The sequence below is a fragment of the Myxocyprinus asiaticus genome, chromosome 2 (genome assembly GCF_019703515.2).
Source record: "Myxocyprinus asiaticus isolate MX2 ecotype Aquarium Trade chromosome 2, UBuf_Myxa_2, whole genome shotgun sequence".
Taxonomy (NCBI): domain Eukaryota; kingdom Metazoa; phylum Chordata; class Actinopteri; order Cypriniformes; family Catostomidae; genus Myxocyprinus; species Myxocyprinus asiaticus.
Genome location: NC_059345.1, coordinates 58,788,567 through 58,808,565, shown reverse-complemented (window position 1 = coordinate 58,808,565; position 19,999 = coordinate 58,788,567). Strand labels below are relative to the sequence as shown.

Below are 19,999 nucleotides of genomic sequence, written 5' to 3'. Positions count from 1 at the left end.
GACATTCTAATTTATTGAGATGCACCTGTATATATTATTTTTTTTATCACAAATATTGGTCCTCCCATTTCTTTCTTATTGATTTGGAAGGAAATTCACTTTCCTCTTTAAAATAAAAGTTGATTTATTTACCAATGTTGATGCAAAATTAAAATGGTTTAGTATTGTGCTTGCCATTTTCATAAATAATACATGTATATTATATATATTTTTTTTTGCACAAGTTATGGATAAGTCACATTTTGCTTCAATTTACTCATACAGAAATATATGGCAACATAAGTGAAACAAATATATAATATGTTTGCTTGTTTATGGTTTTCACTGATATAAAAGAAGTCACATACAAAGATGCTATATATATTTCAAAATACCACAGAATTTCCATTTTTGTATATATCACTGGATTTTTAAATGGAACTTGAAATATGTGCATACTGTATATTACTAAATAAATGAACTACAATTTTATATATACAGTTGTGCTCAAAAGTTTGCATACCCTGGCAGAAATTGTGAAATGTTGGCAATGATTTTGAAAATATGACTGATCATGCAAAAAACCTGTCTTTTATTTAAGGATAGTGATCATATGAAGCCATTTATTATCACATAGTTGTTTGGCTCCTTTTTAAATCGTAATGATAACAGAAATCACCCAAATGACCCTGATCAAAAGTTTACATACCCTTGAATGTTTGGCCTTGTTATAGACACACAAGGTGACACACACAGGTTTAAATGGCAATTAAAGGTTAATTTCCCACACCTGTGGCTTTTTAAATTGCAATTAGTGTCTGTGTATAAATAGTCAATGAGTTTGTTTGCTCTCACGTGGATGCACTGAGCAGGCAAGATACTGAGCCATGGGGAGCAGAAAAGAACTGTCAAAAGATCTGCGTAACAAGGTAATGGAACTTTATAAAGATGGAAAAGGATATAAAAAGATATCCAAAGCCTTGAAAATGCCAGTCAGTACTGTTCAATCACTTATTAAGAAGTGGAAAATTCAGGGATCTCTTGATACCAAGCCAAGGTCAGGTAGACCAAGATAGATTTCAGCCACAACTGCCAGAAGAATTGTTCGGGATACAAAGAAAAACCCACAGGTAACCTCAGGAGAAATACAGGCTGCTCTGGAAAAAGATGGTGTGGTTGTTTCAAGGAGCACAATATGACAATACTTGAACAAAAATGAGCTGCATGGTCGAGTTGCCAGAAAGAAGCCAATGCAACAAAAAAGCCCGGTTACAATATGCCCGACAATACCTTGACATGCCTCACAGCTTCTGGCACACTGTAATTTGGAGTGACAAGACCAAAATAGAGCTTTATGGTCACAACTATAAGTGCTATGTTTGGAGAGGGGTCAACAAGGCCTATAGTGAAAAGAATACCATCCTCAGTGTGAAGCATGGTGGTGGCTCACTGATGTTTTGGGGGTGTGAGAGCTCTAAAGGCATGGGGAATCTTGTGAAAATTGATGGCAAGATGAATGCAGCATGTTATCAGAAAATACTGGCAGACAATTTGCATTCTTCTGCACGAAAGCTGCGCATGGGATGCTCTTGGACTTTCCAGCATGACAATGACCCTAAGCACAAGGCCAAGTTGACCCTCCAGTGGGCAGAAAAAGGTGAAGTTTCTGGAGTGGCCATCACAGTCTCCTGACCGTAATATCTTCGAGCCACTCTGGGGAGATCTAAAACATGCGGTTCATGCAAGACGACCAAAGACTTTGCATGACCTGGAGGCATTGTGCCAAGACGAATGGGCAGCTATACCACCTGCTAGAATTTGGGGCCTCATAGACAACTATTACAAAAGACTGCACGCTGTCATTGATGCTAAAGGGGGCAATACATGGTATTAAGAACTAAGGGTATGCAGACTTTTGAACAGGGGTCATTAAATTTTTTTCTTTGTTGCCATGTTTTGTTTTATGATTGTGCCATTTTGTTATAACTTACAGCTGAATATGAATCCCATAAGAAATAAAAGAAATGTGTTTTGCCTGCTCACTCATGTTTTCTTTAAAAATGGTCATATATTACCAATTCTCCAAGGGTATGCAAACTTTTGAGCACAACTGTATGTTCATAGATGGTCATATATCAGACTTCTGTATGGGTTTATGTACTACTTACAGCAAGAAGACTTTGTAATTTGTTGATATTGATGCCATCGACATGAGAGGTCTACTGTGCTACTGTTAGTAACACAGGAGCATAATGTTTAGAAATAAAAAAAATATTAATTCAGCCATGGACCGAAGCCCACTATTCTAGAAAAGGCACATATGGTGAGGTCTTCTGTTTATGCCAGACTGGCAGAAAATTGATCGCTAGATTTTTCACCTCTTTTCACCAATTAACACATCATTAGAAACAGAAAGCTGTGTGGGATCAAAGTTATAATACAAATTAATGAGCCACTCACTGCTACATTATTATGAGGTTAAAGGGTAACATGCTGACAAAAACAATAAATAAATAAAAAAAAATTATAATAAAAATAGTAAAGGTCTGCATTGCTGAGTTTGCAAGTCTGGAATATTTCTTCATTGCCATGAGGTCCAGAGAGTTATGGGAGTTTAACAGGAAACTGTGAAATGCCCAAGGGTAAGCAGTTAAGTTAAAGGTACAGACTGGCTCATAATTAGGAAGCTTACTCTATTTTCTTAGAAGACATGAAGCTGAGGCCAGAGTTAAGCCAGCAATGTGAAACGAGTCCAGAGAGATGCATACTATTTACATTAAGACACCCAGACAGAGGTACAATAAACATTTATGACTTGTACATTTGACATGTTGCAAATGGTTCAGTTGTAATTGTGCTAATTGCTTTAAATGGGAGTTCAACCAAAGTTCAAGCAGGAGATCTACCATGTGGGATGCCATTCAATTTCTCTTAAAGAGGACGTCCAACAATAACACAACAGGATTACAATGTAAAACTCTTGTCTATTGATTTAAGCCAAACCAAAAAGAGAAAAAATTATCACAATTATCTTGGATTTAAAAATAAAATGATCCGTACTTTTAAACGACTGTCTAACATAATTCATAATTTAAAGGAATGGTTCACCCAAAAATGAAAATTCTCTCATCATTTACTCACCCTCATGCCATCCCAGATGTTTATGACTTTCTTTGTTCTTCTGAATAAAACAAATATTTTTAAAAGGATATCTCAGCTCTGTAGATCCATACAATGCAAGTGAATGGTGGCCAGAACTTTGAATCTCCTAAAATCACACAAGTCATCATACAAAAATGCCAGTGGTTACGTCATCTTCAGAAGCGTCAATATTATAAAAGGTCAATGTTTAAGTCCTTTTTTTAATACCATATATCTCCACTTTCACATTCTTCTTCTTCTTTTGTTTTTTAGTGATTTGCATTCTTCATTCTACCATTCACTTGCATTGTATGGACCTACAGTGTTCTGCAGAAGAAAGAAAGTCATACACACCTGGGATGGCATGAGAATTTTTGTTTTTGGGTAAACTATCCCTTTAAGGAGAAAATCCATTATACCAGATTATTTTTCTTATTTGACAACATATGGACAGAGTAACCATATAAATAATTTAAATAATATATGTGTCACGACTTGTAGTGATGATGATGAAGAGGTGTTGGATCTATTCGCAGGCTTTAATGAAGACGATGTAAAACAACATGGAGTGCCATAAACCAACATCTGCAAACTAACACAAGCATTACATGGATGAGAACTGACAATGAATGAACAAAACTGGAGGGTATATATACAAAAGGAACTAATGAGGGAATAGAAGACAGGTGAGGATGATGTGGAACAGATGGAAGTGATGAGGGCAGTGAAATATGGGAAATGTAGTCCAGGGGAAAAACTTCAAAAATAAGAGTCCTAGGGAAACATGAAGACAGAACATGACATTACCCCCCTTACAAGGCGACTCCTGGCACCTAAAGATGGAGAAGGGCAGGAGGAAACAGGTGACCATAGGACAGGGGTAGAGTCAGGAGGCCTGGGGGGCGGCCTCAGGGCTGGGACAGAGTCAGGAGGCCTGGGGGGCGGCCTCAGGGCTGGGACAGGGTCGGGAGGCCTGGGGGGCGGCCTCAGGGCTGGGACAGGGTCGGGAGGCCTGGGGGGTGGCCACAGAGCAGGGACAGGGTCAGGAGGTGGCCACAGAGCAGGGACAGGGTCAGGAGGCCTGGGAGACGGCCACAGAGCAGGGACAGGATCAGGAGGCCTGGGAGACGGCCACAGAGCAGGGACAGGATCAGGAGGCCTGGGAGGCGGCCACAGAGCAGGGACAGGATCAGGAGGCCTGGGAGGCGGCCACAGAGCAGGGACAGGATCAGGAGGCCTGGGAGGTAGCCACAGAGCAGGGACAGGATCAGGAGGCCTGGGAGGCAGCCACAGAGCAGGGACAGGATCAGGAGGCCTGGGAGGCTGAGTCATGGGAGGTGGAGCCAAGGAAGGTGGAGACGTGAGAGGCTCGGAGCCATGGAAGGTGGAGCCATGAGAGGCTCGAGGGGCGGAACTGGGGATCTTAGTGCCCGGAGAGCAGCTGAAGGCTCGAAGGGCCATGGTGGAGCTGGAGGCTCGGAGGACCGAGGTGGAGCTGGGGGAATCAGAGGACTGAGGCGGAGCCGGAGAGAAGGAGGTCCCTGGTGGAGCCGAAGGCAGAGCCAGGTGACTGAAGGACCAAGGCGGAGCTGGAGGGACGAGGGACCCCGGTGACGCTGATAGGCTGACGGCCCACAGTGGAGATGAGGGGACATAGAGCCGAGGCGATGAATAGGGATCGGAGGGACAAGGCAGAGTTGGAGGGTCGACAGATCCCCTTGACTGTGGAGTCACCGGGACCGATGGTCGAGCCGGTGACTTGAGGGGAACTGGCTGAACAGAGGGAGGAAAAGGAGCGGATGTCCTATGTGGAGCCAGCAGAGGAGGAAGGGATAGGGCACTGGACAGAACCAGGGTATCCAGTATGCTGGCTGGAACCAGTGGAGGGTGAAAGGTAGTCAGGGTGGGAATCAGGGGGTAAAAAAGTCCAGGTCTACCAACCCGGTGAAAGCTGGCTCTGGGACAGACGGGGCTACTAGTACTGGCTCTGGGACGGGCGAGGCTACAGGCTCTGGGACGGGCGAAGCTACAGGCTCGTTGACCGTGGCAGGCGTGGGCGCTGGCTCATTGACAGTGGCAGGTTTGGAGGGAGGAGCGGAGGGGCTTGGAGGGAGGAACCGGTGAAGGCTTGGAGGAATCCACTGTGGGAGGAGATTCCAAGTCCTCATCCTCGACACCCACAGTGAAAGGAGAGCTGCTAAGCTGTAGAGCCACCTCCACGAACTTGAGAAGCATCAAGTGAGGATCGGCCGGAGGCATTAGCTCCTTTAGTGCACTATTCAGGCCAGTCCAGAAGAAACTCACCAGATCTTGGTCATCATAGTGCACCAAATTCGCCAGCTGGAGAAACTCACGAACGCGATCCTCAACTGGACAGTCTCCTTGCTCGAGGAGGAAGATTTTCACAGCCGGTAGATCCATCTTTGTGGGTCAGTTCTTTTGTCACGACTTGTGGTAGTGAAGATGATGCAGAAGAGGTGAGAGGCAATGGATCTACGTATTTGCAGGCTTTAATGAAGAAGAAGAAGATGAAGATGAAGATGATATAAAACAACATGGAGTGCCATAAACCAACATCTACAAACTACCACAAGCATTACATGGACGAAAACTGACAATGAATGAACAAAACTGGAGGGTATATATACAAAAGGAACTAATGAGGGAATAGAAGACAACTGAGGATGATGTGGAACAGATGGAAGTGATGAGGGCAGTGAACTATGGGAAATGTAGTCCAGGGGAACAACTTCAAAATAAGAGTCCTAGGGAAACATGAGGAAGACAGAATGTGACAATATGGGATTGTACTCCCTTATACCTTTTGGTGCCACAGTGTATAATTTACATTAAAATAATCCTAGTGTGAATTTCTATGAATTAAATAACAAAATATCAAACCAATTGGAATTTATTTTAAAGTAAAAATGCACAAGCATATTCTCAAGCAAAATATTTCCCAAAAAGGTGGTTTGAGATGGTTTGAAATGTTCGAAATGATAAAAATGTAGATATATTGTCTAAAACATTTTTATTTTTAAACTTTTATATTTTGGTGCTTCATGCTGTTGTACATCTCAAGGGCTGCCTGATGCAGCTCTTAGTAATAATAATAATAATGATAATAATAATAATAATAATAATAATAAAAACAGTAAAAAATAAAGTATAAAAGGAAAAAAGTATAGTAATGTTATTCAGATACCGGTGACCACTCTTGTGCCAGCCATGTAGGACAGTCAAAGGTGTTGCATGGCTGTAGAATCGGTGTCTTTGGTGCATACAGGCACTTCCATTCATCTGTAGGGTTCATGTTGCCCTGCATATCTTCTTCCACACAGGAGACCGAGCGGCTCTGGACCCCCCCACCGCATGATGTGGAACAGGTTGTCCAGGGGCTGCTCTCCCACCTAAAATACACAAGTGTACTGTAAACAACAAGCCACATAGACTTTGAATTGACTAATGTGCCATACAATCTGTATTGTGGAAACATAATTCTAAGAATTATTCTCACAGGTAATACTTACAAATAAAAACTGTTTTGACAGCAAACAATGAAGCGAGTTTTAAAGCTACGCAGATGCGTTTTTACCACATTACATCACAAAAAAACACACAATACACCCATCACCACTTTATTCTTCTGTCAATGATAATCTTAAAGGAGATAAATGTAGCCCCAGTATTTCACTCTGAGGACTGAGAAGCTTCACTTTCTCCCAGTCTGGCTGAAATCCCGTACTTTGCTTCACTGCAATAGTATCTGAGACCTTTGGCTCTCTGTGTTTTGAGGAAATAAGCCTGTAATGTTACTCTGCAAACTCAGTCTCAGGTGGACTGGAAATCTGGAATGGACTCTGAGATCAGATATAGGCTAAGGAGAAACTACAGCATATTATACGAGGAAAGGTGAAATACATACCGTGGTAAAGGGTGGTAAAGGTCATAAGGCATGATCTGCTTGTATCCGTCGCTGAAAAAAGAGAAATATGAAGAGATCAGAATAATGTAACAAGGGATCATTTAGAAAAGTGAAAGATTTGCATACCTAATAGGGCTAAGTATCTTAAAGGGGCAATGACCTGCCTTTTAAAAAGAAATCTACATATTTTAATATACTGCCTGGCCAAAAAAAATTGCATACTCTAATATTTCATTGGACCACCTTTAGTTTTGAGCCGTATGAATCTTGGCATTGTCGTCCTGAAATATGCCCGTACCGTCAGGGAAGAAAAAATCCATTGATGGGATAACCGGGTCATTCAGTACATTCAGGCAGTCACCTGACTTCATTTTATTGCCAGACAACATTGCTGAGACTAGACCTGACCAATTGAAGCAACCCCAGATCACAACACTGCCTCCAGAGGCTTGTACAGTGGGCACAATGCATGACGGGTGCATCGCTTCATGCGCTTCCCTTCTTACCCTGACATGCCCATAGCTTTGGGATAGGGTAAATCTGGACTCATCAGACCACATGACCTTTTTCCATTGCTCCACATTACAATCTTTATTCTCCCTAGCAAATTGAAGTCATTTTTTCCGACTAGCCTCACTAACAAGTGGCTATCTTGTGGCCACACAGCTGTTTAGTCCCAATCCTGTCATCACATTGTGCAGGTGGAAATGCTTTTACTTTCACTATTAAACATAGCTGTGAGTTCTACTGTTGATTTTTTATGTTGTGACTACACCCAGTTTTTTAGGGATCTCCGATTATGATCATTCAAGATTTTTTTCCGACCACATTTCTTCCGCGAACCTGACAGTTCACCACTTTCCTTCCAGGTTTTAATAATGCGCTGGTCAGTTCTTAACCCAATTCCAGTGATTTCAGCAATCTCCTTAGTTGTTTTCTTTGCTTGATGCAGGCCAATAATTTGCACCTTCTGAAACACAGTAACATCTTTTCCACGACCATGGGATACGTCTTCCGACATGGTTGTTTAAAAAATGAGAAGCTACACATTGCATCAGTTAGGGTTAAACGAATTGCTGCCAGCTGAAACATATTAATCACTGCAATAATGATCCAATCATAGGCTCTAAAGAATCTACTTATTAAATCAAAATGGGGACTTTTTTTTTTTTTTTTTGTTCTGGCAGTTTATGTTCCTTGAGGTTCACTTTTAATTTTAGTAAAGATTTTTGCACAAAAAACAGTCATATATTTCTAAAACATAATCATTTTCCACCCTCATTCTGTCCCCCAGAAAAACTTGGTTGTGGTGCTTGACATTACATGCCAATGTTATGATTGGCTCTCTGCTCTTAAAGGTGAAGTATGTAACTTTTTTTTTTTTTTTTTTTTTTTTTTTAAGTCATTCGTGAGTTTACCTTCCAAAATGTATAAACACTCAGCCTCCCAGGCACTCAAACATTGATGTTTATATTTTAAGCGGGCCGCTCAGCTCTGCCCATCCCTTTCTAGCTCAACCTATAGCGTGAGTTTGGGGCGTGGCTACTTGTTCAGCCGGTGGTATATGAAAAACCATGGCAGAAGCGTACAAAGGAAAAGAAAGTTAGCATCGCCTACAGAGACAGAGAGAATGGAATAAAACCAGAGTGAACATTGGCGTCACAAACACACACACACACACACACACACACACACACACACACACACACACTACCAATGATGAGATCACTCTGGCAACAGGAGCGGCAATAAAGAGATCGCCGCGCAAGTCACTAATACACCGCCACCTCCTGCCATCATCAACGGCAATCCTGCCATGGGTGCCAAAATGGTCAGTAACAGCGCTGTTGTTATGCTTACTAGTTACCAGAAGAATCATCCTACCTCATGTGCTGGATCCCCCTCAACAACAAGCTGCTGTTTAATCCAACGATGTCATTGGATGACCCGATTACTCTGCCACACTTTTAGTCTGGTGTGTAAATGTTATAGTGGTCTTGTTCATTATGACTTTAAATGTTTATCAACTTTTATTTAGTGTGGCCTATTTGTTCATAGGGAATCAGAGAGTGCAAAAGGACATGATGAGTCTAAGGAGTGTTGGCTAAGGTTGTCTGACAACATACTTTATATTTGGAATTCTGTTTGGTGCCACTAAATTACACACTTCATCTTTAACTAACCTGTTGCAATCTCACTGCTCACCACTACTGGGCAGGCTACGGAAGTGATTAAAGGTAAAGTAGGCATCGATGTGTTGTTGTGGAGGCAGTCACATGCAAACAGGTCGTTTTTGCAGCTTTGTTTCAATAAATGCTCTTTTTGCATTGAGGAGGAAGTTTAGAGTTCTGAAACTTGCAGTATGTTTTTATAGTACAATGACCTCTTATACAAGTGCATCTCAATAAATTAATTTTTTAATTTTTTGAGATAGTGAATTGGTGGGTTTTTGTTAAATGTGAGCCAAAATCATCACAATTAAAAGAACCAAAGACTTAAACTACTTCAGTCTGTGTGCACTGAATTTATTTAATACACGAGTTTCACAATTTGAGTTGAATTACTGAAATAAATGAACTTTTCCACGACATTCTAATTTATTGAGATGCACCTGTATGTCAAAAGATAAAGTAAAATTTGTTTTCTCATGTCATGACCACTTTAAAATGATATGTTGTTCACAATGCTTCTAGAAATATTGCTAAATTACGACACATGCTCTCTGTTGCTGATGCCGGAAAACTAATTAATGAGTTCATGACCTCAAGATCAGATTATTGTAATGCATTACTGGGAGGATGTCCAGCAAGATCAATAAATAAACTTCAATTGATTCAAAATGCAGCAGCCAGAGTGCTGACTAGAACCAAGAAATATGATCATATTAGCCCCATTTTATCATCGTTACATTGGCTACCTGTTAAATTTCATATTAATTTTAAAATTCTGGTAACTACGTACATAGCTTTGAATGGTCCAGCTCTGCAGTACTTAAGTGACCTTCTACCACACTATATTCCATCACGTTCATTACGATCGCAAAATTCTGGCCTGTTAATAGTTCCTACAATACCAAAATCCACAAAAGGAGGTAGATCCTTTTCATATTTGGCTCCTAAACTATGGAATAGTCTCCCTAACTCTGTTCGAAATGCAGACACACTCACTCAGTTTAAGTCTAGACTAAAGACTCATCTATTTAGCCAGGCAAACACCTAATTTATCCTTCAACTCACAATTAGGCTGTTTTAGTTAGGTCTGCCAGAACCAGAAACATTGATCATGATCTATAAATCTGCAATAAATTGAATGGCATCTACGCTAATATTATTTTATTTGTTTCCCTGTCTCAACCTCGGGACTCCTATCCTAAGGTCACCAGAACCGGCCAGATCCAGCTCCGTTCCTGCTTGGTGTTGAACTCCACTGCTATGTGTTGCTGTGTGATGATGACCAATAGCAGCTAGTGCCAGCCAAACATCACTTCAGTCTATTACGATGGACTTCAGAGGATGAACTGATGCCAACTCCAACCATAAGACATGGGATACTTCATATGCCATTGCCTGAACCTTGGATTTAGGATAGACCTCACTGAAATTACCAGCCAGGTTGAACTGCGATGTACCTAACTGATCTCTGCCTACATCACCTCGGTCTAATGATGGACTACACTCTTGAAATTGAATACATAGACTATCATTTAATTGCCAACAAAACCCTTCATCAGCCAACTAACAAGGGCAATTGCATCTATGTGAACTTCTGCAGTTAATCCAGGATGAACTTCAAAGACATTAGTCATTAATCTTACAGTTCTTACAAAATCTTTGTTTTAAACACTGACCCTTAACACTTAGTTTAATAATTTTAAACCATGACTTGCACTATACATAAGTAATATTGGCATTATATTCATGATGTTAGCCAGAGGGGAACTGGCCCCCACAGTGAGTCTGGTTTCTCCCAAGGTTATTTTTCTCCATTAACCAACATCTTATGGAGTTTTGTGTTCCTTGCCACAGTCGCCTTCGGCTTGCTCACTGGGGTTATAAATACAATTATTATTTAATTACTTATTTTTAAACAATACACAATCATATTTTATCAAACTACACAATGATGACTCTAAGACATTATAGATATTACAGTTTTATCTTCTGTTAATGCCTGATCTTCTGTAAAGCTGCTTTGAAACGATGTGTGTTGTGAAATGCGCTATACAAATAAAAATGACTTGACTTGAATGCAAAGAAGCATTTAGATATAGCTAGATATTACAAAGGCTTGGACACAATGATTTAATTTATGTTTTTCATGAATTAAAAAAAACTTTTGATATAAAGGCTTATATATAAATGCTTGAAATTAGTTATGTAGACAATTATTTTTGAAACAGATGAGGACAGATTGTGAAGGAAAAGCAGGCAACAAGCATACATGGGAACTTCCTCAATATTGTTGAAAAAGCATTACAGGTGGATACAGGTATATATATATATATATATATACACAGTTGTGCTCAAAAGTTTGCATACCCTGTCAGAAATTGTGCAATTTTGGCATTGATTTTGAAAATATGACTGATCATGTAAAATTTTCATTTTATGAAAATCGTCAATCGTCTTTTATTTAAGGAAAGTGAACATATGAAGCCATTTATTATCACATAGTTGTTTGGCTCCTTTTTATATCATAATGATAACAGAAATCACCCAAATGACCCTGATCAAAAGTTTACATACTCTTGAATGTTTGGCCTTGTTACAGACACACAAGGTGGCACACACAGGTTTAAATGGCAATTAAAGGTTAATTTCCCACACCTGTGGCTTTATAAATTGCAATTAGTGTCTGTATAAATAGTCAATGAGTTTGTTAGCTCTCACGTGGATGCACTGAGCAGGCAAGATACTGAGCCATGGGGAGCAGAAAAGAACTGTCAAAAGACCTGCGTAACAAGGTAATGGAACTTTATAAAGATGGAAAAGGATATAAAAAGATATCCAAAGCCTTGAAAATGCCAGTCAGTACTGTTCAATCACTTATTAAGAAGTGGAAAATTCAGGGATCTCTTGATACCAAGCCAAGGTCAGGTAGACCAAGAAAGATTTCAGCCACAACTGCCAGAAGAATTGTTCGGGATACAAAGTAAAACCCACAGGTAACCTCAGGAGAAATACAGGCTGCTCTGGAAAAAGACGGTGTGGTTGTTTCAAGGAGCACAATACGACGATACTTGAACAAAAATGAGCTGCATGGTCGAGTTGCCAGAAAGAACCCAATGCAACAAAAAAGCCCGGTTACAATATGCCCGACAACACCTTGACACGCCTCACAGCTTCTGGCACACTGTAATTTGGAGTGACAAGACCAAAATAGAGCTTTATGGTCACAACCATAAGCGCTATGTTTGGAGAGGGGTCAACAAGGCCTATAGTGAAAAGAATACCATACCCACTGTGAAGCATGGTGGTGGCTCACTGATGTTTTGGGGGTGTGAGAGCTCTAAAGGCATGGGGAATCTTGTGAAAATTGATGGCAAGATGAATGCAGCATGTTATCAGAAAATACTGGCAGACAATTTGCATTCTTCTGCATGAAAGCTGCACATGGGACGCTCTTGGACTTTCCAGCACGACAATGACCCTAAGCACAAGGCCAAGTTGACCCTCCAGTGGGCAGAAAATGGTGAAGGTTCTGGAGTAGCCATCACAGTCTCCTGACCTTAATATCATCGAGCCACTCTGGGGAGATCTCAAACATGCGGTTCATGCAAGATGACCAAAGACTTTGCATGACTTTGCATTTTGCCAAGACGAATGGGCAGCTATACCACCTGCTAGAATTTGGGGCCTCATAGACAACTATTACAAAAGACTGCACGCTGTCATTGATGCTAAAGGGGGCAATACACAGTATTAAAAACTAAGGGTATGCAGACTTTTGAACATGGGTCATTTCATTTTTTTCATTGTTGCCATGTTTTGTTTTATGATTGTGCCATTCTGTTATAAACTACAGTTGAATATGAATCCCATAAGAAATAAAAGAAATGTATTTTGCCTGCTCACTCATGTTTTCTTTAAAAATGGTCATATATTACCAATTCTCCAAGGGTATGCAAACTTTTGAGCACAACTGTATGTGTGTATATATATATATATATATATATATATATATATATATATATATATATATATATATATATATATTTACTGTGCAAAAGTTTTAGGCACTTGTGACAAATTTTGCATAATGAGGATGTCTTCAAAAATAATGCCATAAATAGTTTTCATTAATCAATTAACATCATACAAAGTCCAGTAAACATAAAAAAGCTAAATCAGTATTTGGTGTGGCCACCTTTGCCTTTAAAACAGCCCCAATTCTCCTAGGTACACCTGGACACAGTTTTTCTTGGTTGTTGGCAGACAGGATCTAACAAGTTTCTTGGAGAATTCACCACAGTTCTTCTGTCTATTTATCTGTCTCAATTGCTTCTGTCTCTTCATGTAATCCCAGACTGACTCGATGTTCAGTGGGGGGGCTCTGTGGGGGCCATACCATCCGTTGCAGAGCTCCCTGTTCTTCTATTCTAATCTTTTCTATTTGCAAAAGTAATGTTTGGGAGTTTAAAATTTATTTTTCCTATTGACACACTAAAGCTGAAGATATAAATAACCATCTTAAGACAAATGTTTTATAAAACATCTTAAGTGCCTAAAACTTTTGCACAGTACTGTATATATATATATATATATATATATATATATATATATATATATATATATACAGTATATATTCATTATTTCTGTTACACTCTAATCTGTCTTGGATAGTATTTTCTGATTCAATTGAAACTTTGTAATGCAGCACTTTTCGTACTACTGTCACCTTAAGATGAATCGATTGCATCATTCCTCTTTTGTAAGTCAATATAAAAGCATCTGCCAAATGAATAAATGTAAATGTGAATACCTCATGAACTTGGCTGACAGAACGCTCAGAATGATTAAACATTTTTATGGTCGCTACATGCACTATAAAAATGTTTTGTCAGGTAACCTAAAATATACTTCATGTGGTAACATCTAAATAAACTAAAATCTAAAGTCAAAAATATGAATACAACTAAATCAACCCAAATAAACCAACAAAAGTAATTTTTAAGAGTCAAATCAAGTAGAAACAACTTCTTAAGTTCACAACAGCATGTAACCACTTTTTACAGTACTGTGTAATTCACATACTTCTATTTGTGTTTTTTTATAGTTTGGATTACTTCACTATTATTCTAAAATGTGGAAAGTAATAGTAATAAAGAATGATTAGGTGTGCAAAAACTTTTGACTGGTTGTGTATTTTTTAATTAAATAATTTTTAAACATTACATTTTCATATCTTTTATGTGTTGTACTGACAGACACTCACATTGCAGGACACGGGTCCATATTGCACTCCTGTAGTTTGGGTTTGGGTTTAACATTCTCAGGGTAATAGTGGCAGTACTGGTCTACCACCACACGGTTACTCCGAAGGTCAAAACATTCTGCTGATGTCAATTGATACCCTGTAACAAAAAATGCATGTTGAAAGAATTATCTATATGATGCTGTGACACTTGAACAATGATTTGAGTCTTGGTATCCTGATACTTGAAACCTAACCCTTAACCTGACCTAACTCAGATCTTAAACCTTTACCCTACTCAAAATTTCCACAAGTCATTCCATTAGAGACAATTTATGCTGAGAATACTGATGAAAATGCATGATTGAGTTATTGTAAAGTTATTGATTGGAGTGTCTCACCCCCTCCACAGGTGACCGAACAAGGAAAGAAGTCAGTCTCTCTCCAGCGATGGACTATGGGCTGGTAGAAAATGAACTGGATCACGCTGTCTGCTCCATTTGTGTATTTTACCTAAAGATACAAAAACAAGGCAGCTTCCATTATGAAATATAAAATGACATGTCTGCTATGTTATGTTTGTTATGTCATAATGGTAAATGACTGACTTATAAAGAGTCCCACATAGAATCTGCACACTTTCTGCACTGATTGTGAAAAAAATAAAAAATAAAAAAAAAATCTATAGAGTGGATTTGAGTATGGTAAAATGTGTTAAACGAAGCTGAGAATATGGCAACACTTTACAGTAAGGTTCTATATGTTAAAAGGATGTTCCGGGTTCAAAACAAGTTAAGCTCAATTGACAGCATTTGTGGCATAATGTTACCACAAAAATTAGTTTTGACTCGTGCCTCCTTTTCTTTAAAAAAAGAATCCAAAAATCTGGGTTTCAGTGAGGCACTTATAATGGAAGTGAATGGGCTCAATGAAAGTGAATGTGGCCAATTTTTGGAGGGTTTAAACACAGAAATGTGAAGCATATCATTTTATAAAAGCACACATTCATTCTTCTGTTAAAACTTGCATATTTTTTGAGCTGTAAAGTTGTTTAAATTGTCATATTTCAGCCGTTTTAGGGTTTGTTGACATTACATCGTCATGGTAATGAAGTTGTAAAATTGGCTATAACTTCACACAGAAAAGGTTAGTAAGTGATTTGATCACACTAAAATAATTTTTACATACATATCCTTTATGTCTTGTGGTTATACTTTGAAACAGTGAGTATTTTAAAGGTGCAACATGTAACAATTTTGTGTGAACGGCTTGTAACGCAACTTAAAAAATGAGCCCTTCTCGGACTTCCTAGGTTGCCTATTAAAGCCTGTAGACTGATTTTCATGTGAAGGGAGTGGGTCGCTTTTGTCGGGAAAATCCAAAGGATGTGACGTTTACCTTGCCTCAGTAATAGTTTCTCTTCCATGTCAACAGACAGTCCGCAACACTAGGTAACGTTATCTTAGAGATGGAATCCAGCAAACGTCCGGCTCCCAGCACAACACCAACTCCTACACAAACTCCGAGTAAGCCAAAAAAAAAAAAAAAAAAAAAAGAAAAAAACATTTATCTACTGAATCCTGTCTGGCTAAGCGAGAACGTGAACGTGGTTGAGCGAAAACTAGAGAGGCCGTTTGATTCCTGAAGGGACCTTCATTCGGTTTTGGGGATCAAAACCGACCCTGAATTGGCATTCTTCTTATTGGACAGGTAAGCTTACATAACTGCAAAGCATATGAAATATAGTGCATAAGGATTGATCTGTGTATTTTAGCTAAACTACAATAACACATGAAATGAACGCTAGACAATGTTCAAGATAATGCAAAAAGACCCATTCAGTAGTGTAATGTAACTTGGTTATACAGAAAATATATACATTCTATTATTATAAAACAATAGCGCATCGATATATTGATATATGTGATGGAATCACATCAATACTGAATTGTGTCAACATACAGTATTTATAATGTACAGTCTATTTTATAAACAGCTACTGTCATCATCCACCAAATTTAGCTAACAGCTATTGATAAAGCTGTCTAGCTAGCTAACGCCGACATTGACTGCATTTATACGATAGCCTATGTATCATGCAAAGAAAAGTGATTACTTCAAACTACAGTCTCGCATAATCAGACCTATATCCACACTTTGTTTTAGTCCTGTTCCAGCACTGGAGAGTCAAATATAATATACAGTCTCAAAGTTTGTAGTAAAACAATCATAACTGTGTAATTTTAATTATGCTACCTCATCTGTCAGCATGATGCCGGTGAATCACGTTGTCTCTTTGTACGTTACGTCATTGTTTTGGTCGATGCTCGCATCCCTATGGAGTGTGTGCACGAGTGCGAGCATGAGAAACAGGTAGCTGGCTGCAGTTCACTTAATGGCCACAGGTGTCATTAATAACAAGGATTTCTGAATCTTACATACTGCACCTTTAATGTTCAGAAATTGGCCCCCATTCACTTTTATTGTAAGTGCCTCACTGTAACCAAGATTTTTGCTTTTTTTAAAGAAAAGGAGAGACGAGTCAAAATTCATTTTTGTGGTAATCAATATTATGCCACAAATGCTGTTGATTGAGCTTAACTTGTTTTGAACCAGGTACATTCCTTTAACCTTAGTTACCAACATTAGTTAACATGAACTAACAATGAAACATACTTTTACAGCATTTATTAGTCTTGGTAAATATTAATTTCAACATATAGTTAAAATCAAAATTTGTATATCTTCCTTATTAGTTAATGCAATGTTAGTTCATGATACCTAATGCATTAACTAATGTTAACGAATGGAACCTTATTGTAAGGTGTTAACGAGAATACTACACAATTTTTTTTAGATTATATTTTTATCAAATGAGCCAAAATATTTACACATGGGGAGGAATGAAGAAATGTATGAAGGGCAGGCATTCAAATTCAGCTGAAATCTGCCCGTGAAGACCCTTTTATCACTCAACCGAAGGATAATCATTAAAACAGTTTCAACACTTTCATGACCTTCACTGCATCACTTGGACAGTTTATGTGGGAAAAAGTGCATTATACAGTTTTCTTTTTTTTTTTTTGACATATGGTAAAGGAGAGATTATTGATATGATTATATATGGGTCTTAATAAAAGTTTCTAAAAATGATTGGACCACCCCCATAATTTTAGTTTGATATGAATATACTGTAGTAATCAAGGCAGATGTAGAATTTTTGTAACTGAAATGTTCAGAAATAAAGAAATTCCTCACATGAAAATGTTTACATATAAAAGCTATATACATGTCTTTCAAATGTATTAGAAATTGAAATCAAAAGCCTTTCAAAATCAACATTGGGATGATTTAAGATCTGCTATCAAAAATCCAAACAATCTTAAGATCTGTTATTATTATTCATACAGGTCTGCAATTCCAGCAGTCTGTGAGGGGGATTATGGACGTGCATGTGCTTTGTCAGACTTATGCCTCATAAAGACAGTGACGTGGCATCCCACCAGTAAGCCAACAGCTCTACAATCTAATACACCCCACAAAATATACTTCTTTCTCAATAGACTATTGACACAGTGGTTGCAATGATCTCCTTCATGCTAATGAAATGCAGATTTATAACACCCAAGGACATAAAATGCTTAAAAACCCATTGTCCTCTAAACACCGACAGTGAACTGAATTTGACCCCTTCACATTCACATGTTATACATTCACCTCAATCACACTTAAAGGGATAGTTCACCCCAAAATGAAATGTTGTCTTCATTAACTTTTTGTTTTCTAAACCTGTATGACTTTCTTTCTTCTGTGGAACACAAAAGGAGATGTTAGGCAGCACTGTATGTTAGTGTCACTCACCATTCATTGTCACTGCATCTTTTTTCCATTCAATGAAAGTGAAAGGCGATTGAGGCATTCTGCGTCATTCTGCCTAACATATCCTTTGATGCTCCATAGAAGAAAGAAAGTATTACAGGTTTGGAACGACATGAGGGTGAGTACATGATGTCAGAATTATTGTTTGTCATATTATGTATGCCTCAAATGAAGTGTTGCTGCTTTGCCCATAGTGAAAAAACTTCAAAGTTTAAAGGGATAAAAATTCTCCCTTAGTTTACTCATCCTCATGCCATCCCAGATGTGTATGACTTTATCTCTTCTGCAGAACACAAACAAAGATTTTTAGAAAAAATATCTCAGCTCTGTAGGTCCATACAATGCAAGTGAGTGAAGACCAAAATTTTGAAGCTCCAAAAAGCATAAAAAGGCAACATAAAAGTAATCCATATGACTATAGTGACTAAATCTATGCTTTCAAAGGCGATATGATAGTTGTGGGTGGGAAACAGATCAATATTTAAGTCCTTTTTTACTATAAATCTGCACTTTCACATTCTAAAAGTGAAAAAGTGAAGATTTATTGTAAAAACAAATTTGAAATATTGATCCGTTTCTCACTCAAAGTGACTGCATCGCTTCTAAAGACATGTATTAAACCACTGGAGTCGTATGGATTACTTTTATGCTGCCTTTATGGGATTTTTAGAGCTTCAAAGGTCTGGTCACCATTCACTTGCATTTAAAGGACCTACAGAGCTGAGACATTCTTCTAAAAATCTTTGTTTTCTGCAGAAGAAAGTAAGTCACACATCAAAGATGGCATAAGGGTGAGTACATGATGAGAGAATTTTTATTTTTGGGCAAACTATCCCTTTAATACATCCACATATTTCATTCACCCTTCTTTCGAGAGAATACAGAAAGTGGATTTGTTGAAGGAGGAGAGATACTTACACAAATAAAGCTGTGAAACTGGTCACATTCCCTGGCTGTGACAAAAATGTTTCATAGAATGGTAAGATATCGCTCCCCATGCATCCTTTCTGAGCCAAGCCCAGAGCGGGGTGAAACACCCACCACCTCCAGGCTTTCATCTGTTAATAAAGCCATCTATTGAAAACATACGTTAGCAGAACCTTGCACTCAAAAACACACGTTGCCTCTCTGACTCCCTGTAAGTCCCAGATGGTTTGTGCGACAAACCGTTGGAGGGTCTTTTGGATCCTAATCATTCATCGGGCTGAATGAATGAAATTCAATCCATCTGAGGGATTTTGAAAGTACTTCCAATATGAGGTTAAAATGTGCAGTGCCAAAAATTATACAGCATGCTGCAACACAGATGTGTTATGTGTCTCGAGCCACAAAAGAAAGTATATTGAAAATGACTGATTATTTGTTCACATTTTTACCAGGAAATTAATTTAAACAGTAAATAGTTTTATATTTTAACATAAAAACAATATATTCTCACTTTATGTTTAACTGACAGTTAATACTGTATTACCTCTCCAGTAGTAAACAGTCAATATTTTAACATAAAACAGAGATATTCTCACTACACTGTTAAATAACAAGTTTATATGCAAGTGCAATATTAATGACATTGAAGGGGAAAATTCATTAAACATTTGTGCTACTTTTGCGCACAGTATTTCAGTGCAAAAACCTGCGCCTTATTCACTAATTGCCCCCAAT

At 38.5% G+C, this 19,999-nt stretch overlaps 1 protein-coding gene across 4 annotated transcripts in view; it reads right to left on the bottom strand.

Moving 5' to 3' along the window:
- LOC127450427 (ADAMTS-like protein 1) overlaps positions 1–19,999 on the bottom strand; it is a 292,344-nt gene that overhangs the window by 60,936 nt on the left and 211,409 nt on the right. For all 4 annotated transcript variants that reach the window (XR_007898997.1, XM_051714544.1, XM_051714547.1 and 1 more), the window contains 4 exons: positions 14,860–14,971; positions 14,480–14,618; positions 7,046–7,096; positions 6,326–6,530 (listed from right to left, as the gene is read on the bottom strand). Coding sequence is in view for 3 of the 4 variants with exons in the window: in XM_051714544.1 (XP_051570504.1) it covers positions 6,326–6,530; positions 7,046–7,096; positions 14,480–14,618; positions 14,860–14,971 (507 nt within the window). In the remaining variant the exon portion in view is untranslated. The remainder of the gene's footprint in view (positions 1–6,325; positions 6,531–7,045; positions 7,097–14,479; positions 14,619–14,859; positions 14,972–19,999) is intronic.